This window comes from Phocoena sinus, chromosome 11 (assembly GCF_008692025.1).
Source record: "Phocoena sinus isolate mPhoSin1 chromosome 11, mPhoSin1.pri, whole genome shotgun sequence".
In the NCBI taxonomy this organism is placed as follows: domain Eukaryota; kingdom Metazoa; phylum Chordata; class Mammalia; order Artiodactyla; family Phocoenidae; genus Phocoena; species Phocoena sinus.
The window spans coordinates 87,910,203-87,936,980 of NC_045773.1; the positions used below are offsets into that span (position 1 = coordinate 87,910,203).

At 38.9% G+C, this 26,778-nt stretch overlaps 1 protein-coding gene across 3 annotated transcripts in view; it reads right to left on the reverse strand.

The window, feature by feature from the left end:
* The window catches only part of CDKAL1 (CDK5 regulatory subunit associated protein 1 like 1), a 659,509-nt gene extending 636,468 nt beyond the window's left edge, over positions 1-23,041 (reverse strand). Inside the window, exons 1-4 of one of the 3 annotated variants that reach the window (XM_032650160.1) lie at positions 22,959-23,041; positions 22,083-22,126; positions 10,097-10,271; positions 8,500-8,612 (exon numbers count right to left, since the gene is read on the reverse strand). In XM_032650160.1, the coding sequence (XP_032506051.1) occupies positions 8,500-8,612; positions 10,097-10,271; positions 22,083-22,126; positions 22,959-23,011 (385 nt within the window). In that variant the 5' untranslated portion in view covers positions 23,012-23,041. Of the gene's footprint in view, positions 1-8,499; positions 8,613-10,096; positions 10,272-22,018; positions 22,042-22,082; positions 22,127-22,958 lie in introns of those variants that run through there. The other 2 variants (XM_032650162.1, XM_032650163.1) reach the window with 2 other exon arrangements.
* Positions 23,042-26,778: the final 3,737 nt, after the last annotated feature.

The window sequence follows — 26,778 nt, forward strand, 5'->3', positions numbered from 1 at the left end:
TGAGGCTCAGAAAATGTTAATGCCTGACTCAAATATCCCTCAGTTAAGAATGGTTGAATCATCAGTATCTTGAAATTGTTAGTTTTTAAATTTCAACATTAATTCTTCAGTAAGATTTTACAAAATTTTATTTGTATAATGTTTTTTGTATATACTTGCAAGGAAAAGATATTTATGTTTAAATTACTACATGAAGAACATACAAACACTGACTACACTCTCACAGCTGTTTACATTTCACGAACACAAAAACTCTTCATCTAATACAGTATTCTTCCTACCTCTATGCTAAAAGAAAAAGCCTTCACTGAAAACTGCAAAGCCTTCTCTCATTTTTTTCCTCACGAAAAAAACAGCCCTTGTTTATGGCTTGCACGCAATTTGCAACTTACCTAAGACACAGATAAAAAGCTGCTACAAATGAGATGGAAATGATAAGCTTCAAATATTCTCCCTAAAGCTTCTTTGCCTTAATTTGATCTCCTATTTAGGTGTCTGTATAGCATTTTCAATGTCTTCTACCTTTACCTCTTTCACTGATTTCCTGAATAGTTTTTATGAGACCATAACATAGTTATTCTAGAACACCCTCACAGCTCCCTTATTTTTGTAAGCTAGCTAATAACTCAGCTCTCACATGGAAAAAAGAAAATATTCTCAATGATCTTTGATTTATTTGTTACTATGGATTTTACTCAAAGTGCAGTCATCAAGTAGTTTTTCATGGAGCAGACTTCAAAATCAGTTAATATGTAATGAACCCATCCTAAATTTCTGCACACTGCCACTCAATTAAAAAGAAAGAAAGAAGACAACAGCTGATAAGATGGTAGCTAAAATGGTTACTGAAAACACTGAAAGAGTAAAAGCAAAGAGCAAGCCAGAGGGATGGGCCAGAAGTATTACATCTTCTGTGAAACAGAACTCCACGATCAAACGCAATAATTAGACATTAACTCAGAAATGTTCACTAATTAGCCTCACCTCTTGTTCATAACATAGTCAAGAAAAAAGCACAGTATAAGACATAAAATTGGTAAACCTAGCCATTTCTAAAAATGATTCAGTGGGAAAGACTGAATATAAACATGCTAAGCATACATTTTTAAAGGATTCCCTTTCACCCCACAGCTCTTTTTTCATCACTGGGAGCGCTGGATGCACCCCCCTCAAGAGTAAACGACATTCTGGATCTTCTCTAGAGACTCTTGATTTCCCTCCCCTATTTCCAAATGGATGAAAATCCCACTTTGAAAGCCCTTAGTTTTAATTCTCTCTGCTTTTCTCCCTGGGCAGAAAGGGAAAAAAGAAGGAGGAAGTGCCACTCTCGTTGCCACCCTGTACTATGCCCCCTTACCAATCACTGCAAGTAACTCATCTGAATACAAGCAATGCTCCAAGATCACTTCTCTCTCTGCAAATGCACAGGCATGTTTGAAGGAACATCAAAATTTCTAATACTGAATTCAATCCCATTAAATTGAAAGCAATTACTGCTTCCAATTTAATAAGAATGGATTAAATTAGATTCCTGATTCAATATAATTTGTAGTGTCCATGTCAGGTAAAGTGATAGTACGAGGATCTTATCTGAGACATGTCAAGACCATGAAGACTGGACTTGACAGCCACTAAATAGGATTCTACTGAAAAACTCAAGGGACTCACACACATACCACATACCACATTTATTTAAACTTTAGAGTATACTTTAACTTGTATTCTTCTATAAAGAAAGAATAAAACTACTTCAATCCATTATAGTCAAAATATTGTTTTTACTGGTTCACTAAGGCACATGCAAAAAACACCTGAATTCCTATCGTGCGACAGGTACTGAGTTTGATGATGAAGATGGTAATACCAGACACACATGGAACACGTTTGTACATAGTAATATTTAATCTTTAGAAAGGACTGCTGTAGTCATCTTCATTAAATAAATAAGGATACTGAAGCACAGAGGTACTGTCATTTGCCCAAAGTCATAAAGCTAATACACGGCAGTAGCTGGCTTTACAGTCTGGCTCAATATTAACAGCTGGCTACAGTCTGCTCTTAATCACTAAGCAACAGTGTCTCTGAGATGCCAAAGGTAAAGATGATTAAGACAGAAGGAACTCACACACCATGGGAGAGAACATGTAAAAAGAAGATAAATTACCCTAAGACAGGAAGTAGCTGAGGTACCACCCTCTCCGTCTCTAAGCAGAGGAAGTAAGCTGAATGGCGGCAGTGCAAGTGGAGATACAGCTGTACAAGCAGTTACAGCTAATGATCAGATTAGGTGATCAGAGGTATCGTCACAACACACACGCATACGCAAAAAGCCCTTAAATCACCCATATATATGACATACACGAATTTGTGTATATAACACAGTACAAGAATTCTTAGAAACTGTTAAATTTGAGAAGCACCAAGCTACAATGAAGGAATAACCAAAAGGAAAGTCTCTGCAGATGCCTGGACATTCAAATCATCCTGAATTAACCATCAAACATGTGTTTGATGCTGGTAAAGTGGGAATGAGTGGGAAATTTTAAAGTGCTGTAATTTACTCCATTCTCCTTTAATATGAAACCTCTTTAACCTTAATATATGTTCCTAGATTTGGGGATTACTCAAGATGCACCTTATGTGAAGGTTAGTTTTTAGTTAAGTGTGAAAGCAATGTAATGGTAAAGGTATCAAATGTTTGTCCTCAGATTCAAAAGCTCCCACTTTAGCATATGCTCTTCTGGGCCAAAGGACAATGACCGCATTCTGCAACAAGCAGAGTCAGGGCAACAGAGCAACGACGATGTCAAGCAGCAAGCAATGAGCGAATCATTTCACACACGGTCTCCAGCATACGTGTGGTGGGCGGGTATCTGAGCCGGGTCATGCTGCCTCTGAAAAGGTCAATTTGTCTGACTCTTGTATAAGTACTACTAAAAAGTTTAAAGAGCAATGAATCAGAATAAAATAAAGTGTTAACTAATTTAATGACTTCTAATAATTTTATTAGAAGACTATTTGTAACACAAAATTCACTTTTCATATTAATGGCACAGATGCAGTTATCATGTAATGTAATACTGCCATCTACTGTCCAAGAGCTAAAAATACATCATGTCTTTAATCCAAACCAACTAGAATTTTAACAGCCAAAAAAAAGAGCCAACATTATTTTACATGTTCCAGTGTCAACATCTGAAAAAAAGGTTTTTTCCTCAAAATCAGGGACAACAATGCAAAAAAACAGATTTTTAAGTGAAGCTTTCATGGTAATTACTCATCTGCCCATTTTCTTAAAAAATAAAATAAAGTTTAAACACAGGCTATTTCTAAATGAATTATCAAAAATAACTTTTACAAAATCTCAAAGGGCAATATGAATCATTAAGCAATTAAGCAAAAGTGAAGTTTATGAAAATCCGTTAGTCTCTGTAAATTTGTCACTCATAAAAATTCTAAAATATTTTGAAGGGGGTACTTTAGGCAGAAAGATTCCAGATAAAGGTCTGAGGTGCAAGATGGAATGAAGAGTAAAGACAGGGACAAATATGTGGATGTGTTGAATTAAACACTGACCGTATAAAATATTAGTAAGTCCTAGAAAAAAAATTCTAAAATATTAAAACTAAAAACTATCTGTAAGTTGTTCAGTATCAGAATGCCAGCAATTTTGAAAAGACTGGTCATCTTAATACAACTGAGCACTCCAGAGCATTTATTCACAAAAATTACTGCAACTAATGTGAGCTGAAGTACTACCACTTACATGCTACAAGAAATGCAAACAAGAAGTTTAAGTGACCTGAAAAGGTCAGGCCAAAAGTGGAACAGGATGAAAAATGATCGAAAGTTCCCAGAGAAAAACGATTAAAAAAGATGAAGTTTTCCCGCATCTACCAGTGAGAAAATTGAGCTTAAAACTTTTATCAAAATAATGTGATTATCATGCAAGTTATTAACTATGACTCGGCATTCACTTTGACATAATACCAAGTTAAAAAAGTCAGGACCTGGAGCCAAAGTATTTTCGAATTCACAAGAGTGAACTAGATTTTCTCTTTATCTCTGTAAAAGGTGAAGAATCTAATGAACCATGCAAGTTCACTCTCAAACATAAGGAAAACATTGCTCAGGATTTAAACAAGAACAAAATTAACACTACTTAATTTGTATGGATGACACACAATTTAGTACAGAATCAAAACTAGTGCCACTTAGTAGGCAGATGGTTGAAACACAGTTTTATGCTTCCTATCACAAGAGGAGATTCCTGTTGAGATGAAAAGACGAGATAAAAAAAAAAAAAACAACTAAATGCTTCCATGCTCTATTTAAAGAAGAAAAAGAAAACTAGAATGTAGAGATCAGAAAAATCAGCATGTATCCTATTTTATGTCACAGTAATGAAGAGTCCCAACATATGAGTATCATACCACAATACTTGTTCATCAGATTTGGCCTCAAACGACCTGTGACCATTCAAACACTAAATATATTCTCAAGATATAAAGATCTGCCACCAATGAGGACAATGAAAATAATTGACCAACATTCAAAAAGAAATAATCCAAAAACAATAACCAAGGCAGCATTATTTGTGGGGGAGGGGGTTAGTCTATAAAAATTGCTCACTTGAAGAACACACACATGAAATGTTTGTGTTCAAATCATACTTCTGTAAAAAGCCACTGTACCTACCAGGACAGTTTAACTGCTTTCCATAATACTAATTTAATTTTCTCATGCAAACAGGTATCTGAGTTTTAGAGAATGACATCATTTTTTCTCAGCAGGTTTCATTCTTTGAAATGAGAAGCAACCAGGCATTATCTTATAAGTTATAAACCGCCCTTTTCCTCAAAATAAAAAGGATTTGAAAGAGGCAACGAACAAGCATTTACTTCTCTAAGTCTCTGTGAGGTCTTACTATGGAGTAATTATATTCCTAGATTCACACAGTTGGAAAAATAGCAATTTCAAGTATATATCTAATCTCTCTTTCTTCCCCAAATAGTAAAAATATCTACCATTGGTAACTGAGATTTCTGAATTTCTCTGTATACTGTTTTCAGTAACCTCTGTGTACATTATACATAATCTATTATATATCTCATTCTTATCAATTACAGAGTTAAACGAAAATATTTTTGGTTGACATGTGATTAATGAAATATTATAAACTATTAAGCAATAATAATTTTTATAAATTCCCATTATTCCACAATAACAAAAGAGACCACTGGCATAGGTATCCAGAAATCATTCATGTATCTAACCTAAATGAAAGACCTGTAGAGATTTCCTTATTAAATATTTTAAGGAAGCTAATGTTTATATTTTCTGGGCCTATGGCATCTAGACAAGTAAGAAAGTGGTCCTATAGTCTACTGCATGCAAGCCAGACTAGAATTAAAACTGCTAAATTTCTGAAGTGGGTAAAATCACAGTATGTAAAATTAATACAAATACATATAAGTAATACAGGCATATAAAAGAAATAAACTACGTTAACAAGAAAAATAAATTTCACATTCAAGTGATTAAGGAACCAATTTCCCTTTTTACTATTCCCAAATAAGAAATGAAAATTAGGTCTGCATAACAAAGTTTAATATTCTTGTATAAACACATCAAGACTTATTTTACATGGAAGGGTACTGTTATAATACTAAAAACCTGCTAATAGGCTAAAATGAATTAACATGTGTTAGATATTAAATATCACCTAGGATAAGTCAAGCTCTGAATTTTTTTAATATTTAGGAAGTTATCTTAAAGGCTATTTTCTTAATTTTCAAACTGTACCATCAGAATGTATTAAGGTAAGTACAGGCTAAATTATACAAAAATTACTAATGAACACAGAGAAGTAATTCTAAAAGCAGATTGAGTGTTTTTACCTGTTTTAAGACTGATTTTGCTGTCTAAAGAATGAGTTATCAGGACTTCCCTGGTGGCGCAGTGGTTAAGTATCCGCCTGCCAATGCATGGGACACGGGTTTGAGCCCTGGTCCAGGAAGATCCCACATGCCATGGAGCAACTAAGCCCGTGCGCCACAACTACTGAGCCGGTGCTCTAGAGCCCACGAACCACAACTACTGAGCCCGCGTGCCACAACTACTGAAGCCCGCACGCCTAGAGCCCATGCTCCACAACAAAAGAAGCCACCGAAATAAGAAGCCTGCGCACCGCAAGGAAGAGCAGCCCCCGCTCACCTCAACTAGAGAAAGCCCGAGCGCAGCAACGACACCCCAACGCAACCCAAAATAAATAAATAAATAAAAATAAATTTTTTAAAAAAAGAATGAGTTATCAAAAACAGAGTTAATGACATACAATTATTTACTTATTGAAGGAAACAATGCTATGAAAGGAATAACTTTCCAATCTGCCCTTCTCCTCACATCCATCTTGAAGCTAGGACGGGCCAACCACACATGCAAAGGCAATGTGCTATGTGATATAGACTAGTGGTCAAGAGCAATGTTTTGGAGCAACAGACTTTACCGCCCATGTGATTTAAAGTAAGAAACAACCTCTCCATTCTCACCTACGTGAATGGATGCTAATATGTCCTTTTATCACAAGGACTAAGCATGATAACACATATAAAGCACTGGGCCATTCACTGCCTCTCACAAAGCATTCAAATTATGTTCCCATTTAATGTACATACAACAGAAACAGATACAGATGTATGTGCCAGTTCATATACATATATATTTCCTAACTCTGTCCACTGAGAGAACCTCGAAGCACTGATACTTCACAGTAGCAATAAGCACAACTAGTGCCCAGATCTCTGGTCTGGTTCTAAACACTATTCTCCTAATGAAAGGGGTCAGGATTCCTTGGAAAAGTGGTTGCTTCCAAGGCTGGGGAAGGGAAAATACAACACTAGAATATCTTGTGGCGCCAGAAAATAAGGAAGTGCTCAAAAAGGAATAGGGGCATGTTTGAAGGACACAGGAGCCAGTCTAAACAAGGTCCTATGGACAAAATTGGAACAATACAAGAAACAAAATAAATAGGGCTTCCCTACTGGCGTAGTGGATGAGAGTCTGCCTGCCGATGCAGGGGACACGGGTTCATGCCCCGGTTCGGGAAGATCCCACGTGCCGCGGAGCAGCTGCGCCCGTGAGCCATGGCCGCTGGGCCTGCGCGTCCGGAGCCTGTGCTCCGCAACGGGAGAGGCCACAACGGTGAGAGGCCCGCGTACCGCAAAAAATAAATAAATAAGTAAATAATAAAATAAAAATAAATAAATAAATAATGATAGCTCTGAACTATAACCTATAGAATAAAATAAGTGTCCATGAGTTCATACTGATATCAACAAATAAAATGGGGAGGAAAGGACAGCCCTTCCTTACAGAAGACTCTGATTAATAAATGTGGAAGAAAAGAAGAAAACAGAAAATCATCACTAGGCAAATATCACAGTAATAACTTGCAGAGAAGATCCACCAACAGATACTAAAATTACCAGGCAAGAGGCTGAGGAAACACAGGATGTTCATCAGCTACAATGAGAAAAACAGTAACTTTACTGTGGAGAAATCTGACAGACAAGGGGTAGTGTACTAACATCATGAAGCCCCCTGCCCGATGTGATGCACTGAGAAGGATATAATATCACTTCTGTGCTCGTCTTGCCAAAAATGCATAATTCCCTTACTCTAATCTGAGGTAATCATAATTACCTTACTCTATCAGACAAACCCAAGGTGAGGGACATTCTACAAAATAATCAATTTTCTTTCAGAAGTGTCAAAGTCATAAAAGATGAGAAAAAACTGAGCAATGTCACAGATTGGAGGAGACTAAGGAGACATTACAAATAAACGTAAGGTGAGATCCTAGATTGGATCCTGGAACATAAAAAGGATGTAAATAGGAAACCTGACAAAATTCAAACAAGATTTGTAGTTTAGTTAATAGTATTGTGCTAACACTAATTTCCCAATTTATTAATTATTCTACAATTATGTTAGATATTAAGATTAGGGGAACCTGGATAAAGGACATATACAAACTCTCAATTTTACTACTTTCCTGTAAGTCCAAACTTATTTCAAAATAAAATTTTTTTTTTTAATATTATACACACACACACAGAGTCATCCCTAAGTATGTTCAGGGGATTGGTTCCAGGACCTGCGGCAGAGACCAAAATCCACATATCCTCAAGTGCCATAGCCAGCCCTCCATATCTGAGGGTTCCACATCCTAGGATTCAACCAACCATGGACTGTAAACATAACAGTGTATGTATTGAAAAAGGTCCCCGGATAAGTGGACCCACACAGCTCAAAGCTGTGTTGTTCAAGGGTCAACTGTAGTTATCTAGACAACATATATTAGGTATCATTTTGTTTTCCCTTAAAATCATCAAATTATGCTAAAATGTCCTTTAGTTGCTGAAGTTAGAAAAGATACCTCTAAAAAACTTATCTCTGAAAAATTTAATCAATAAAATACATTACAGATCTCATTACCTGTAATTTTATATCCATAAGCAGCTAGTTGTCCAGCCATATATTCTCCATCTGAATTATTATGAGAACAACCCCAAGTCCGTATCCAAATTTTCTGTATGCCTGGAATAGTGCTGTTAATGAATTAAAAAAAAAGTCTCATTAAGGGATTTTTTAAATAAAAAGCACTAGGTAATTTCTGGGCCCATTATGCAAAAATACTCACTCACTGCAATCCATTCACAGGCTATTGATTAAATGCACCAACTTAATACATAATCTGCTGTTACACCAAAAATCTATATACAAGATAAAATAACAGCACAGGATTCTAAGTTAAGACTCTACAAAAAATATCTTTTCTCTGAGTTGTATTTTAAATTCAATACTACTAAATATTACCACTAAGTTCAACTCCTGGAAAGGTACAAACAAATAACAATAGCACAGAAAATGGTTCTAGCAGCAATGGCAAATAAAGTTAAATACATCTAAAGACTACTATATACTAGTTACAATCTTTATTTTATAACTTACAGATATAAATAACTGAATCAAAATGAAAATCTGTCACCCTACAGCACTATTCAAAGCATTCCATATATAAAAATACAGTTCTGAAAAATGTAATATTTTTACAAAGGAAATAAAAGGACTTTCAACTTGGATTGCCCTAATAATTAATAATTAAATAGACATTACCTTAATGACATGTTTAGGACAAACTTAATAAACTTCATTCATTAAAATATAAGCAAATTTTAAATTCATACATCTTATGAATCTGTTCCAAACAAAATAATCAAGTGTATTAAAACTCTCAACAATTTACTAGGTAAACAAATATAAGCATATTAAAACTATATAACTGCATATTCCTTTCTGGCTATGTTGTATTAGAATTTCACTAGAGACCTAATATAACAGTGTAAACAGCACAATAATTTGTGCCCAATGCCTTTAGATGATCCACAAGTATTTGTAAATTTGCTAAGAAAACCCAAATGCCCAAACCACCACTATCTCATAAGAATCACAAATTCCAATAAAATTTTTAATGTGGGAGTAACAATTACACACCAACTACTGTAACAGCAAAGACATCCAGCCAGGGGAGGGTGCAGGGGGGGAGCTATCTTTGTGCCAAATACTGCCCTAGGCCCTGCCTTTAAGAAACTTGCAATTTGACATCTTTTTCTTCTTTAGTCAATGACTTTGCTAAATTTAAAACCATTCAAAAAACAAAACAAAACAAAAAAACATTACACAATTCCTTTCAAAATTTCAAAGTTGTTTTTGTTTTGTTTTGTTTTGTTTTTTTGTGGTACGCGGGCCTCTCACTGCTGTGGCCTCTCCCATTGCGGAGCACAGGCTCCGGACACGCAGGCTCAGCGGCCATGGCTCACGGGCCAGCTGCTCTGCGGCATGTGGGATCCTCCCGGACCGGGGCACGAACCCGCGTCCCCTGCATCGGCAGGCGGACTCTCAACCACTGGGCCACCAGGGAAGTCCCTCAAAGTTTTTTTTAAAAGAGACATTACGTATATCATATACAGTAGTGCCAGCCTCTCCCCTGGTATGATACTGAATATAATTTCAAAAGAAAAGAAAAGCTTACCTATCACTTGGTGGACTGTTTTCATCTTGCAAATATTTTTGGGTATTTCGCCTTCGCACCTTGGGAACAACGTGCTTTCTCACAAAATGCCTATCTTGGGGCTTTGAATCTTCTTGTGACACAATATCTTCTATGTCATCCAGGAGTGTATCACAGGATGCAGAAGGCATCTTCTCTATCACATAAAAAAGTTATAAACGATTCAAGCATGAGTCCCTCAGAAAATCTGTTCAATATAACATCACCCGTGAAATATTCTCGCCAAACTTGAATCTAATAAAGCCTTTAGATTTTAACTTCAAGTTTACAGAAAATACAGGAGATACAGTAAAAGAAACACCAGATAAATCTTATTGATAGTGGGACATTCCAGGGTTCAACTGGAACTATTTCTTCAACAAATCAGTGTCATGGAGAAAAAAGCAGGAAAGAAACTGTTCAAGATTAAAGGATACTTAGAAGATAATATGAACACACTTCATGCTCTTGATCAGGTCTTACTTTGTCCAAACAACTGTAAGACATTTTGGGAACAATTAGGGAAATCAGAATACGAACTGGGTATTAGATAGTATTTGGATATTGCTAAAAATCATTAGATATAAAGTATTGTCTTTATGTTTAAAATCTTATTTTTTAGAGATGCATACTGAATATGTGGAGGTAAATATTACGTCTATAATTTATTTTAAAACAATAAAAAATATATTAAGACATGGGGAAACATTTACAACTCTTAAATCTAGGAAATAGACATGTTGGTGTTTATTATCCAATTCTACTTTCCTGAATGTTCAAATTTTTTATAATTAAGAAAAGAAAATGTGGACACTGCTTCCAGGAAGATGAAATAAACATATTTTCCCTATCCCTCCCACTAAGTACAACTAGAACTCCAGACATATATGTAAAGTAAACATAAGAACACTTTGAAAGATGGAGAAAAGGCAGACCGGCCTTGCAATCCAAGTTACACCACCATGGTGAGCTCCTTGGGTTTTGCTTTGCCTCCTATATCCCAGACTTGGAGCTGAAGAAGCCAGCAACCCAGAAATGCCAACAGGTGCAGACAATAAAAGCCCTAAACAAAACAAAAGCCTGTTCTGTTGCCAAAGAACCAGAAAAGTGGCAGCCTAACAAGACAGAAAACTTTTAGACAATAACCATTCCACTCCACACAAACACCACAAAAACACAAAACTGCAAAACACAATTCAGTGGAGGAAAGATAGCCTTTTCAATAATTTCTGCTCAAGCAACTGGACATTTATAGACAAATAAATGAACAACCACCTAAGTCTCACACCTTATACAAAACTTAATTCAAATAGATCCTGGACTAAAATGTAAAACAAAACTATAAACTTATAGAAAAAAATCGTAAGAGAAAGTCTTCTGGATCTAGAACTAAGTGAGTTGTTTTTAGACTTGACACCAAAAGCACCATCCATAAAAAGAAAAATTAACAAGCCCAGACATCACCAAAATTAAAGACTTATACTCTGCAAAAGACCCTTTTGAGAGATGAGACGTCAAGCTGTAGACTGAGAAAAACATATTTGCAAACTACATATCTGACAAAGGACTAGTATCTAGAACTCAAAACAGAATAGTAAAAAAAAGGAAAAAGAAAGAAAAGAAAAAAATTCAGTTAGAAAATAGACAAAAGACAAAGAGATATTTCACCTAAGAGGATATCCAGAGGGAAAAATAAGCCCCTGAAAAGAGACTCAACATGACCAGCCATCAGAGAAACATACACTAAAACCACAATGAGACAGCACTGCATAGCTATCACACTAGATGCTGGCAAGGATGTGGAGAAACTGGATCACTCGTACAGCCCTGGTGGGAATATAAAATGGTACAGCTGCTCCGGAAAACAGTTTGGCATTTTCTTAAACTAATCATGAAACTACAATGCAACCCAGCAACTGTACTTCTAAGTGTTTATCCAGGAGAAATATTAAGACAGTCACATAAAAACCTAAAATAAATATTTACAGCAGCTTTCTAAGAGCTGAAACCTGAAAACAACCCAGATGCCCTTCAACAGTTGAATGGTTAAGTAAACTGAGGCACATCCAATACCACGGAATACTACTCAGCAACAGAAAGGAATGAACTATTGACACAGGTAACAACCTGGATGAATCGCCCGAGAATTCTGTTCAGTGAATAGAGCCAAGTGCAAAAGGTTACCTACTGTATGATTACATTTATATAACATACTTGAGAGGTCAGCGTGCGTGATCCTTGTGGTGACAGAAATGTTCTGCATCCTGACCGCATCATGCCGATATCCAGGTTGTGATACGGTACATATTACAGTTTTGCAAGATGCTACCTTTGGGGGAGACCTGGGTAAAGTGTACAGCATCTCCACATAACTTTTATAACTAAGTAAATCTACAATTATGTTAAAATAAAATACTTAAGAAAAAAAGCTACCTGAAAAATGAAACGTGCAGGCAGAACTCAAAGATAACTGCAGGTTCAGCTCCAGACCACCACAATAAGGCGAATGTCATAATAAAGGGAGTCACATGAATTTTTTGATTTTCCAGTGCACATAAAAGTTATGTTTACACTATAGTCTATTAAGTGTGAAATAGCATTATATCTAAAAAAAACTATGTATATGCCTTAATTTTAAAATACTTTGTTGCTAAAAAAAAGTTAACCACCATCTGAGCCTTCAGAGAATTATAATCTTTTTGCTGGTGGAGGGTCTTGCCTCCATGTTGATGGCTACTGACTGGTCAGGGTGGTGGCTGCTGAAGGGGGGTGGCTGTGGGAATTTCTTAAAATAAGAGAACAGTGACGTCTGCCTCATCAATTGACTCTTCCTTTCATGAACAGTTTCTCTATAAGCATGCAATGCTGTTTGACAGCATTTTACCCACAGTAGAGCTTCTTTTGAAATTAAAGTCGATTCTCTCAAACCTTGCCTCTGCTTTATTAACTAAGTTTACATAATATTCTAAATCCTTTGTTGTCATTTCAACAATCTTCACAGCATCTTCACCAGGAGCAGATTCCATCTCAAGAGATCACTTTCCTTGCTCATCCATAAGAAGCAACTCCTCATCCATCCACGTTTTACCATGAGATCGCAACAATTCAGTCACATTTTCAGACTCCACTTCTAATTCTAGTTCTCTTGCTAATTCCACCACATCCGCAGTTATCTCCTCCACGAAACCTTGAACCCCTCAAAGTCATCCATGAAAGTTGGAATCGACTTGTTCCAAACTCCTGTTAATGTTGAAATTTTGACCTCCTCCTATGAATCACAAATGTCCTCAAGGGCACCTTGAATGGTGAATCCTTTCCAAAAGGTTTTCAATTTACTTGGCCCAGATCCATCAGAGGAATCACTATCTAGCAGCTTAGCCTTATGAAATACATTTCCTCAATAGTAACACTTGAAAGTCAAAATTACTACTTGACCCATGGGCTGCGGAATGGATGCTGTGTTAGCAGCATGAAAAACATTAATCTCCTTGTATATCTCCATCAGAGCTCTTGGGTGACCAGGTGTACTGTCAATGAGCAGTTAATATTTTCAAAGGAATGTTTTTTCTAGACAGTAGGTCTCAATAGTGGGCTTAAAGTATTCAGTAAACCATGTCATAAACAGATGTGCTGTCATCCAGGCTTTGTTGTTCCATTTACAGAGCACAGGCAGGGAAGATTTAGTAGAAGTCTTAAGGGCCCTAGGATTTCCGGAACGGTAAATGAGCACTGGCTTCAACTTATCATTATCAGCTGTATTAGCCCCGACAAGAGAGTCAGTCTGTGCTTTGAAGTTTTGAAACCAGGCACTGAGCCACTGTAATTATCTCAGCTAGATCGTCTGGACCTTCTGGGTAACTTGCTGCAGCTTCTCCATCAGCACTTGCTTCTTCACCTTGCACTTTTACGTATGGAGACGGCTTCTTTCCTTAAATCTCATGAACCAACCTCTGCTAGCTTCAAACGTTTCTTCTGTAGCTTCCTCACCTCCATCAGCCTGCACCGAATTGAACAGAGTCAGGGCCTTGCTCAGGATTAGGCTTTGGCTTAAGGGAACGTTGCAGCTGGTTTGATCTTCTATCCACACCACTCAAACTTTCTCCATATCAGCAATAAGTCTGTTTTGCTTTTTTATCATCCATGTGTTTACTGGAGGATCTGTTTTAATATCCCTCAAGAACTCTTCCTTTACATTCACAATTTGGCTAACTGGCACAAGAAGCCTAGCTTTCAGGCTATCTCGGCTTCCTCATTAAGCTTAATCACTTCTAGTTTATTTAAACTGAGAGACACGCAATTCTTCCTTTCACTTGGACACCTAGAGGCCACTGTCAGGTTATTGACTGGCCTAATTTCAGTATGGGTGAGTCTCAGGGAATAAGGAGGCACGAGGAAAGGGGGAGAGATGGGGGAAGGGCCAGTTGGTTTAAGTAGGAGCACACATTTACCAATAAAGTTCGCTATCTCATACAGGCGTAGTTCAAGGCGCCCCAAAACAATTACAAGAGTAACAAAGATAAATGATTACAGATCACCATAACAAATACAACAATAATGAAAGAGTCTGAAATACTGCGAGAATTACCAAAATGTGGCACAGAGACACAGAGTAAATGCTGTTGGAAAAATGGCACCGACAGACATGCTGGATGCCAGGTTGCCACAAAGCTTCAATGTGTAAAAACAAAAAAAGGCAACATCTGCGAAGCACAGGAAAACGAGGTCTGCCGACACTTGAGGACACTTACCGGCAGACCTCCACCAATACTGTGTCCAGACAGGAAGCAAGGGCTTCACAGCATCATCTCATTAACCATTCACAACAACTCCAGGAGGTAGGTGGCGGTGTTATGCTCACTTTAAAGAGTAATCCAGGGAACTCCCTGGCTGTCCAGTGGTTAGGACTCCGCACTCTCACTGCCGAGGGCCTGGGTTCCATCCCTGGTCGGGGAACTAAAATCCCATAAGCCGCGTGGCACAGCCAAATAAAAAAAAAAAAATGAAGAGTGATCTAAAACACAGAGAAGCTAACTTACCCAAAGCAGCTCAGAGACTCCACAGTAGATGAGCCTGAGCCCACGTACGGCCTACTTAATTACCCGGAACGACCGCTTTTCATCCGGGTCGCCTAAACCAGTGTTACGGGTCCTACACTCTCCTCTGGTCTCGAGTCTTTCTGATGAATTTTCCTTCTCTTCATTTGTCAGATACCCATCTTTCCATTAACAGAGCATTTCCAGCCAGGCTCATTTTGTGCCCTTGGCTGTAATGCACTCTTTACAAGTATGACAAACTAGGCCCTGTAAATCAGACAAATCTGTGTTCAAATCTCAGCTAGCTTTACATTGCTTAGAAGAACAAAAGATCAGAAATAGCCCAGATGGCAATCAGTCAAGAACTGTTCAAATGATAGTGAACACCCGTACCACGTGGTCAGAGTAGGACTGTCAGTCACAGGCCTCCTCCTTCCCCAGATGCAGCCATGGCACATGAGACCCATTGCCAGAATAATTCATCCTCTGGGCCACAACGATTGGTGCAGGTTTGGACGTGACAAGCCGAGCCAATGAGAATCATCACGAGAACTTCTATGCCAGGGCTAACAGGAGAGCTGACTTCTCTTTCACTGAAGTGACTACGTTAGGAGGCTGTCAACTTGAGGATACTGGGGGCCATCTTGCCTGCCACAAAGCAGAAACCTACCCAAGGCAGGAAAGCCTTCTAAGAGCTGGAGAGACAACGAGCAATACTGACATTATTTGAGCAACTGGGTCCAACCAATGCCTGCAGCCGGATGCAGCCCTGCCCTGCCCAGTCACGTGAGCTAATAAATTCCCTCTGTGGCTCAAATTCACTTGAGTTCAGGCTTCTGTTCTTGCGAACGAGAGCCCTGGCCGACTCAGCAAACTACAGGTAAGGTGAAATGAACTAGGTTAGTCTTTCCCAAATTCGTTCTATTTATTGACTATCAGTGAAGACACAGTTCTGTGGTCAAATAAATTTGGGACAGTCTGCGTCTTACAGGCTCCCAGTATGCATTAGTAGAGCAAAGACTGGGAAGCGCTGCGTTGAAGAAACTTAAACTCGCTGATCTTAGGAGTTTTCTGAAAAATAATTTCTCACAGATCTCCTGTTCATGAGGCTGCAGACGGTACTGAAAACAGAAGGCCTGAATGAAGCCAACCCTCAGACCCCCTCCCACATCCTGTACACATGGATGACTTCATTCTCTTACCGGGAAATGGGTCTTTGCCCACATATCAATCTGTTACAGTGAATGAACTGCCCACCCCCCTTAGAGCAATCCCTCTACTCTGACCTGCTCCAGCACAGAATTCCAGCCATGCTTCCTCTTCTTGCATCATCACTAATTGTCTCTTTACTGAATCATTACTATCTGGGTATAAACATACTGTTATTTCTCCCATTTGAAAAACAAAAACCTTATCCTGGACCCCACTTCCTCTACCTACTAACTCCACCACATTTCTCTCCTTTAAAAGAAAACTCCTGGGCTTCCCTGGTGGTGCAGTGGTTGAGAGGCCGCCTGCTGGTGCAGGGGACACGTGTTTGTGCCCGGTCTGGGAGGATCCCACATGCCGCGGAGCGGCCGGGCCCGTGGGCTATGGCCGCTGAGCCTGCGCGTCTGGAGCCTGTGTTCCTCAATGGGAGAGGCCACAACGAGAGGCCCACGTACCGCAAAAAAAAAAAGAAAAGAAAGAAAAGAAAAGTCCTTGCAAGAACTGTCTCCAATTTTCCCCTCCCATTCTCTACTAAACCGGGCTTTCACCCCAACCACTCCACCAAAACTGCTGTCCTGATTTCAGTGACTCACAACAGTGTACACGGTGGTCAATTCTCAGCCATCTCGCCTGACCCGGTCTGCAGCATCTGACACTACGGTCCATGCTTTCCCTCCTAAAGCGATCTTCTTCACTGGCTCCTGGAATCCCACATTCTGAGTTCTCCTCCTACCACGTCAACCACTCCCCAAGTCTCCTTTGCTGGTTCCTCCTCAACTCTCCAACTTCTCAATGTCGGAATGTCCCCAGGGCTCCGTTACAGGACTTCTCTTCTCTAGTTACAGACACATCCTAGGTGATCTCATCCAGTCCCAAGGCCTTGCAATACCAACTGTATGCTTATGTGACCAGCCCCAGTCCTCCCCTGAACTTCAGGCTCAGATGTCCAACTGCCTATTCAACACGCCTGCTTGAATGTCTAATAGTTATTTCAGAATTAAAAGGTCAAAAACAAAACTCTTGATCCTCTCCCCACCTTACCCCACCTGCAACCAACAACATCACACCAGATCCTCCCAGAACTTTCCCCATCTCGCTTGAAGGCAATCCCAACCTTCCACCCACTCAGGCCAAAAATCCTGGATCCATCCCTGACTCGTCTCTTTCCTTCACCCTAAATCCAACCCACCAACAAAAGCCTGCTGGCTTGACCTTCCAAATATATTCAGAATCTACTTCTGACCGTACCCACTGTTACATTCTTGGTCCAAACCAACAGTAACTCTTGCCTGGATTACTGTAATAGTCACCCTGCTTCTACCCTTAATTCCCAAAAGACACTTGCAGCACGTAAGCCAGGGATCCCTTTAAAACCTAAATTCTTCTCAGGCTTCTGATCAAAACCTTCCCTTGGTATTCCACCTCAGAGTATAAAGCCCCAGAGTAAAAACTGCTACAGAGTTCTACTAGGACATAATCAGCTTCCTGTTACCTCTGGGACCCCACTTCCTACCGCTCTCCCCTCTCACTCCACTCGGCCACACGGGCACCCTGGCTAGTTCACACTCACCAGGCACACACTCATCTCAAGGTCTTCGTCTTGCCTGGAATGCCTTCAAGTCCTTTGGGACTTTGTTCAAATGTCACCAGTGAGGCCTTCCTGAGCAACTCCCACCTCACCACGTACACACGCCTCCTATCCGCCTTCCCCGCCTTGTTTCCTTACCACAGCAGTTCACCACCTGCTTAGATATTACAGGGGAGCAAACTTGCCACCCCAAAATGTCTGCCTGCCATGCAGATTATTTTGAGCTGAAAACAATCAAGGACCAAAAGATTCAGGAAGAAACTCTGACCTTCCCCATAAATGCCTAAAAGAATGTAAACAGAGCACCTGTTCCAGGAAGGGAGTAATCACCACAGATTAACTAGAGTATGAACTACATGTGCGCAGACAGGGAGGAACCTAGCAAAGTCTGTTTGTTAAAATTCCTCTGTTACCAAACATTTGCTTTTCCATGGCATGGCAACTGCCTTCCTCCCCTCTGAGGTCCCAAACCACTACCCACAAGACCCTTTTGTCTTTAGCTGAAGACAGAAGGGTTTAAGGCAACGGTTTCAACCACTTGGGAGAGTTACTGTTTGCCTGGGTCTCCCATGTATACGTTATTAAACTTTCGTTTGATTAGCCTCCTGTTAATCTGTCACTTTAATTCTTAGACCAGCCAGAAGAACCTAGAAGGGTAGAGGAAAACTTCTTCCTCCATGAAAATATCTTCATTATTTTGTTACTATCTCTTTCTACTAGGATATATACTCTCAGGGGGATGGGGGTGGGGGTGGGGGAAGGGGGAGGTAAAGGCTTTTGGGTGCTTTGTTCACTGCTTTATCCCAGGTGGTGCCTAGAACTGTCTAGCACACTGCAGCTTCTCAATAAATACTTTTTACTGTACACTACCCAGTCTAACAAAATATGCCCCCTCTGCTACCTCCCACTCTACCCCAACTGTAATAATTTTTCAGACATTCTCTGAGCAGGCCAAACTAGCTTCTGACTCAGGGCCTTCACACTTGCTGTTCCTCTGCCTTGAATATCATCCCCAGATATTCGTATGCCTTGCTGCCTACTTCTCTACTCAAATGACACCTTGGAGAGGCCTTTTCCTAATCACCCTATCTAAAATAAGCACACACTGACTAGGCATCCCACACATTCTCACCGGCCTCTAACCCACTTTACGCTTCATTTTTCTTCATAACACTTACCTACCTGACTCCAGGTAGGTATATAAGTGCATCTGTCTTTCTCACTACAGTGTAAGCGCCATAAGAACAAGGGTGTCATCTCTTTTTCACCACTGTATCTACAACACCTGTAACAATGCCTAGCACACAGCAGGCGCAGAATATCTGTTGAATGAATGGATACATAAACACTTGCTTAAGCTGAATTTAGCTAGCCTTTCTATAACACAGGAGGAAATTCTTACAGTAGGTGGGAAGGTGAAATAAATACCTAACCCCTACGGCTTCTTCTATAAACTATGATTCTATGAAATAACAAAGTTAAGTGAGAAAGGCTAAGACCAGGTAGTGCCTTTCAATGTTATTAAAGAACTACTGAAGGATTATAAATTGAATGACATATTTTAATTTTTTTTAATTACACAATATTTACATCCCATACACAATTGCTTATGGATCCACTGAAGGGAAACAGTATGGAAGAAGAGAGATGAGAGGGGTCCGTCCACTGCAGTAGACATACAATATCAGAGTTAGGGAAGCAAGGAACACTGCTAAGCCTCTTATTTTACAGAACTGAAGTCCAGAGGAGCTAAAAGATTTGTCCACTGATAGAGCTAAAATTAGAACCTAGGCCCTGTCTCAACACCAAGCTCTCCCCACATGGCTCTGCCTCATTGGCAAAGCACAAATAATACAAGAGTCTAAGGCAACCCTAAGAAAGAAAAACATTCCAGAAAAAAATGGGCAAAGGCAAAACCGGCAACACACTTAAGAAATGTAAATAGCCGTTCAGCATAGGAAAGAATGCTCAAACACACTAAGGGCATGTGTTTAAACAAGGAGTTATTTTCCACCTACCCCACTGATAACAAAGACTGACAAACACCCAACTGTTAGCAGAAAGCATGGTAAAACTGACATACCCTTTCTGAAGGGCAATCTGGCAATACATATCAAACTTTAAAATATATATCCTTTTGCCCAGCAATTCCATTTCCAGAAATTCACTCTAGGGAGACAAGAGAGACAAATACATAATGTAGAGGTTCCTAAACCTGGCTGCATATAATATGCACCTGAACAAACTCACTCCTCACTATTAATCAGCTTAAGCTCTTACTGCCAACAAACTGGTAAATGGAATTGTTAGCCTTCAGAAATTATTAAATAAGTGAATAATAATGAAAGTTTGAGAATAAAAGGAAAACAAGATAGTAGTTAAATGGAACAACAGGATCGTATAAAGTTTTTTCTCAAAGGTATAGGAAATCAAGTTTAATAAAGGAAATAAAAACAGTAAGTGAAAAAAGGAGATATTGAAAATGATGAAGAGAGAATAATATAGAGTACTGGTTATTTACAGAGGTGATTTATTAGGAGACCTTTAGAACAGCAAATACCCAGGCCCCATTCTCCAGAGTGGAATTTAAGGATGGGAAGGTAAAACCTGCCCAGGTGATTCCACTATACACCTCTGATTGAGAACCACTGTTCTCCTACAGCAAAGGTTCTCAGTCTTGAGTGTTCATTATGGTCACCTGAGGAGCTATGGAAAATTACCGACAACTGAGCCCTGCACTAGTTGAATCAATCGCTAGAACGGAGCCTGGACATCAGTATTTTTTAAAACTTTCCAGTAATTCTCATATGTGTCGCCACAGTTGTGAACCAAAGTCCTACACCAGTAGTTTTCACAGTGCGGTTCCCACAGCAGCACAATTAGGGTCACTGGGGAACTTGTTAGAAATGAGAAGTCTGGGGTCCCACCCAAAATCTACTGAACCAGATACTCTGAGTAAAGCTCAGCAATCTTTAACACGCCCTCCAGGTGACTGTGATGTGCACTACAGTTTGAGAATCACTGTCCTAGAGTTATTCTTTCATAAAAATCATCCAGAATGCTTGTCAAAAATGTATTACCTGGTCAGCTGATTTTCAACAAGGGTGCCAAGAAAATTCAATGGGGAGAAGAGTAGTGTTTTCAACAAATGGTGCTGGGACAACTGGATAGCCACATGCAAAGAATGAAGTTGGATTCCTACTTCACATCACATACAAAAATTAACTCAAATTGACTGCAGACCTAAATTTAAGAACTAATGCTATAAAAATCTTAGAAGATAAGATAGGTGTAAATGTTCATAACATTAGATTAAGCACTGGTTTCTTAGTTATGACACCAAAAGAATAAGCAACAAAAGAAAAAACAGACTGGACTTACATGTCAGACTTTCATATTTAAGACTTTCATGCTTCAAAGGACACCATCAAGAAAGTGAAAAGAGACCTCATACAATTGGAGAAAATATTTGCAAATCAAATGTCTGATAAAGATCTGGTATCAGAATACATATAGAACACTTACAACTCAACAACAGAAAAATAACCCAATGAAAAAAGGATTTGAACAGACATTTCTCCAAAGAAGATATACAAATGACCAATAACATGATGAGATGTCAACATCATTAGCTATCAAGAAAATACAAATCAAAATCACAATGAGACACCACTTCACACACACTAGGATGGCTAGAATAAAAAAGACAGAGAACAACAATGTTGATGAGGTTGTGCATTAGCTCACCCAGAGAAAGAGAACAGAATTTCTTCTAATTGGAAAGAGGACAGGACCAAGCCTTAAGGAACTCCATGTTTACCTGCCATACAGAAGAGAACCAGCCTATAATGGAGATCAAGAAGAAGCCACTAGAGAAGAAGAAAATCAGTGGGTCACAAAAGAAAAAGTTAGCGAGCATGTGAAAGAGGTGGACACAGTGAGCGCTGCTTAATGCAGGTAATGCAAAGTTAAGTAAAATGAATGAAAACGTTTCTTGGATTTAGTGATAGGGAGATCTTGGCGTTTCCAGATAATGATGGTGGCAAAATCACTAAGAAATTAAAATTAGGTTACCTTTCTGCACGTTATAATATGTAACACGTCACTCCAACATAAAAGGCTTAAAATAAATGAGTACCTTGATTATTCGCAATTAGTCTCAAATCTTCTTGAAAGATGAGTCTGGAAAATGAAAACTGATTAGAAAAAGCAAGCTCGCAACAACTTCACAAAACCACGGTAAGGGCTCTTTAAAACTACCTAAAAGGGATTAAACTCCATAAAGGCTACTTCATACATCAGGGTTAATGATGTTCCATATTACTCCCAATTTCTTTCTGATTAGGCCAGGTGTGTTAACATCTGCCACATTTGCTATGACTAAGATCCAGCGTCTGGCCGTAGTTAATAAATACTATCCAGCACTACAACACGTCTGCGTGATTCAAGTAATACCGAGAACTACAAAACAGAAATATGGCAATTAAGTAAGTATCCACATCACCTGACACACCAAAGACACGTATCGTCCCGAGATTCAGAAAGGTTTTATCAGTAAACAAGAAAGAAAAGTGAAAAATCAAGACACCTGATCTTCAGACCAACTTCAGTTTAAATGTCTGAGATACAGCTCTGTGAAAGCTAGGTAACTGTGAAAGCCTTGTCCCGTCCCACAAACTCACTAACGCAGAAAGTGGTAAAACGAATGAAGTTAGATTTGACAATACGAAACGAGTTCCCTTAAATACTCCTTACAGCCCTGCAGCACATAAGGCCAAAGACCCGTCCTCACTTCTGGCAGCGCTACCTGCCTCCCAATTACCCCAGCTCAGCCGGTTAAGTTCCCTTTTAACTGCGAAACAAACCAGCAAACCTCCCGGGAAAGACTAAAACTGGGGAAACAAGGCTCCGCCGTAAAAGGAACTCTGGCCAAGCTCTGCCCCACACTGATCCACCCGCCACCCTTACCCAGCAGTCACGAAATAACAAGCCAGCCAAAAGTAAGAGAACCTACACGCCACTCTCCGGAAACTGCAGCGACTTTAGATGGAGCTCGCCATGACACATACGTCCCGCCACGCTCTTTTACGCATGCTCGCAGACGGTGGCCCAGAGAGATCAAATTACTGGAAGTGCGCGTTCAGGTTCAACTTGGTTTAGTAATGATTTCATTTAACGATTCTTTTGGTTGCCAGAACGAAAATAATACCTTCAAGACCTTGAGTTCTTAGAATCGTTTAATAGCTAACTTCTCCTGAGCTCTTACTACGTGTCGAATATTGTGTTCAGAGCTTTCCATAAACATTATCTCCTCATTTACTATTATACTTATTTTACGAAAGAGGAAACTGGGAGTTTAATTACGTGCCCAGAGTGATTCTGGTAGTAGTGACTGTCCTGTGTGCTAAACCCAACTCTGCCGGACTCCCAGAGAATCTGCTGTTTTCATTACATTTTACCAGCTTCCTCGACCTTTTGTGAAAAGAGGTCATATTAAAGAAAATGGAGAAGGGTAAAAAGATAACAGTTGGATTAAACTTAATATAGATCATTTAACACCAAGCAAGGTTTTTTGTTGTTTTTTGTTGGTTGGTTGGTTGGTTTTAATGCTTAGAAGACAGTCTAGGAGCAGCAGTTTAGCAGAGAAAGACAACTTTCATGGAGTATATACAGATTCTGACCTGGTTACCTTACATGAGTTATCTCACCTTATTATTCTTTACCCCAGACACTGACCTTGTTTACCAGAAAAGCATTTCCACTTTAGAAAGTGAAGACAATAGCCATGAAAGGAAGTCGAAATTATGCATGACTCTGGGTTTCACAGTGATTTGGGGCAATTGACTTATTTTGTAAATGACTTTCCTAGTGCATTTCCCTCTAGCTAAAATGGCACGCTTTGCTCATCCAAAAAAAAAAATCTGAACTGTGACCTAAGGTCCACAGCAGTCTTCACGCAGCTGAATTAGAATTGTGTGCTTGTGTTGCCCCATCTCTTTCACTAGACCAAAAGTAGGCCCTGGGTCACCTTCTTCTTGGTGGTCATCCCACTGCCTAGCTCATAACCTTGCACTTAATAGCCTCTCAATAAACATGTTGAATCAATGAATGATTGTACCCCTTCTCCCCAAGATCTGGTTAAGTTCAAACAAATTTCATTGAGTGCATACCATATGATATGCACTTGCTGGATGCTGGAGCTAGAAAAGAAGAAAGACACTCCCTACCACCCTTTTAGGCTACTGCAAGGATATAGCTTCAGTAGAGAATAGCAATCCCTATGGAAGATGAACGCAAGAGGCCTGTGGAGCACAACAGAGAGATCAGGACTTCCCCCAGGGGTGAAGTGAGGGAAATGGACAAAGGTATTCCACGCTGGGGAGACAGTGAGGGCCAATGCATGGGGGCCTGAAACTATAAACTATTGTACATTATAAAAGCAAAAAAGAGTAAAGCTGGATGATAGCAGAGAAGGCTGGAAAGGAAAGTGCAGGGATCAGATTAAGGTGAGCCTTGTTTGCTAAAATAAAGACATTAGACCTAATCCTGGATGTATTGGGTAGCATGAAAATGTCTGAGCAGAATATTCTCTCAGGAGGATGGGTTTGAGGACAACATTTCACACATGAAAAAAATAGTGAAAAGCCTAAATCAAGTTGTTGGCTGTGAGCAATGGGAAAATGAAAAGGGAGGACGGAAGAGACTGAGGAGGTAAAATCAGCAGGACTTAGAGATTGATAGGTGTAGATGAGGATACAAGGAAGTTTCCAAGTTTGGGGATAAAGCAACTGACACCAGTACTTCTTTGGTGAAATCTGTCTCTTTAGGCAGTTTTAATCTGAATTATTTGAAAAGCCAGTGACACTACCTCTAGGAATTTAACTTATGGAAATGCTCACAGTTATACAAAATGACATATGTGCCAGATTATTCTTTGAAAGATTGCTTGCAATAGCAAAAGACTGAAAACTGTCTCTGGCTTCTCAGTAGGGAATTGGTTAAATATCTTTATGCTGTCTACAGCTCCTGAAAAAGAAAAAGTTTGCATTTAATGCACTATCTATTCTTAAGTGGAAAAAGAAATTTGCAACATAGTGCATAGAGTGTATGACTATAGTTATAACTACAGTTTTAGACATGTATAAAATCTGTGGCAGAATATATAAATAATTGGTAATGGAGTCATGTCTCTGGGAAAAGGAACTGAGTGGCTAAAGGAAGATTTGCTTTTCCCTGTATATCATTTTGTACCTTTTATTTTTGGACCATGAAGATGTATTATTTATTCAAAAAATAAGTGGATGCATTTTATAAATGACATTTGATAATTTATAATTTAGTGGTTTATCTGTTACACTGTAATATTTTATTTCATATGAATATTTAAATTTTAAATATTTTTATTATAAGATACACATAACATAAAATTTACCATTTTAACCGTTTTTAAGTGTACAGTTCAGTAGCACTGAGTACATTCACATTTTTGTGCAGCCATCCATCTCCAGAACATTTTCATCTCCCCAAACTTAAACCCTCAACCTGTTAAACAGTAAGTCCCTAATCCCCAGCCCCTGATGACCACCATTCTACTTTCTGTCTGTATGAATCTGACTACTATAGGTTCCTCATATAAGGGGAATCATACTGTATTTGTCCTCTTGTTACTGGCTTAATTCACTTAGTATAATGTCTTTGAGGTTCATCAGTGTTGTAGCATGTCAAATATCCTTTCTTTTTAAGGCTAAATGATATTCCATGGTATGTATATACCACATTTTGTTTACAAATTTTAAATATTTATGCCTTGTTTCTCAAATTAGATTGTAAACTTCATAAGAATAGACGCTCCATATTGTTGTTTTTTCAGCCAACAATATAATATTAAATGCTTTATAAATGTTGGTGGTAGACAAACCAATTCGTGTATACAAAGACATGCTAAAAATGCAAGTGAATCTATAAAATAATAGTAAAACCTAACATCTTTTGAGAACTTATATGTGTGTGCCCGTGACCATCCTAAGCCCTCTATGTGAATTATCAAATGTTTTCATCACAATGACTCTGTAAGTAATCCTATAAATTAGGAGTATTATTATTACCCTCATTATCCCCTTTTTACAGAGGAGAAAACTGAAGCTCAAACAGTCTGACTTCAGGGACTTTTTTTTTTTTTACTCTATACTTCAGAAGAAAGAAACGGTATACTTTCATTAAAAATGTGAAATTTCAAATAAAGAAAAACATTGGAGAGAAAAAAGAAAAGAATGATAAGGGAAATGTGCAACAAAATCTATAAACCTTCAGAGTAATTAACTCAATCTTAATATTCTTTACAGTGAAAATCGAAGAGAAAATGTGGGCAATAATGAAGTTAGAGAATTCTTACCATCTCAGCCACTAATCAAGAAAGAATAAAATAAAGTTATAAAAATTCAGGAGCACAGGAACTTCCCTGGTGGCGCAGTGGTTAAGAATCCGCCTGCCAGTGCAGGGGACACAGGTTGGAGCCCCGGTCCGGGAAGATCCCACATGCCACAGAGCAACTAAACCTGTGCTCCACAACTACTGAGCCTTTGTGCCACAACTACTGAAGCCCGTGTGCCCTAGAGCCTGTGCTCTGCAACAAGAGAAGCCACCACAATGAGAAGCCTGCGCACCGCAACAAAGAACAGCCCCTGCTCGCCGCAACTAGAGAAAGCCTGCACGCAGCGATGAAGAACCAACGCAAAAATAAAAACCAAAAAATAAATTAATTAATTTTTAAAAAATTTAAGAGTACATATCTTATTTTTGGGTTTTTTTGTTGTTTTTAGGAGCACATATTTTAG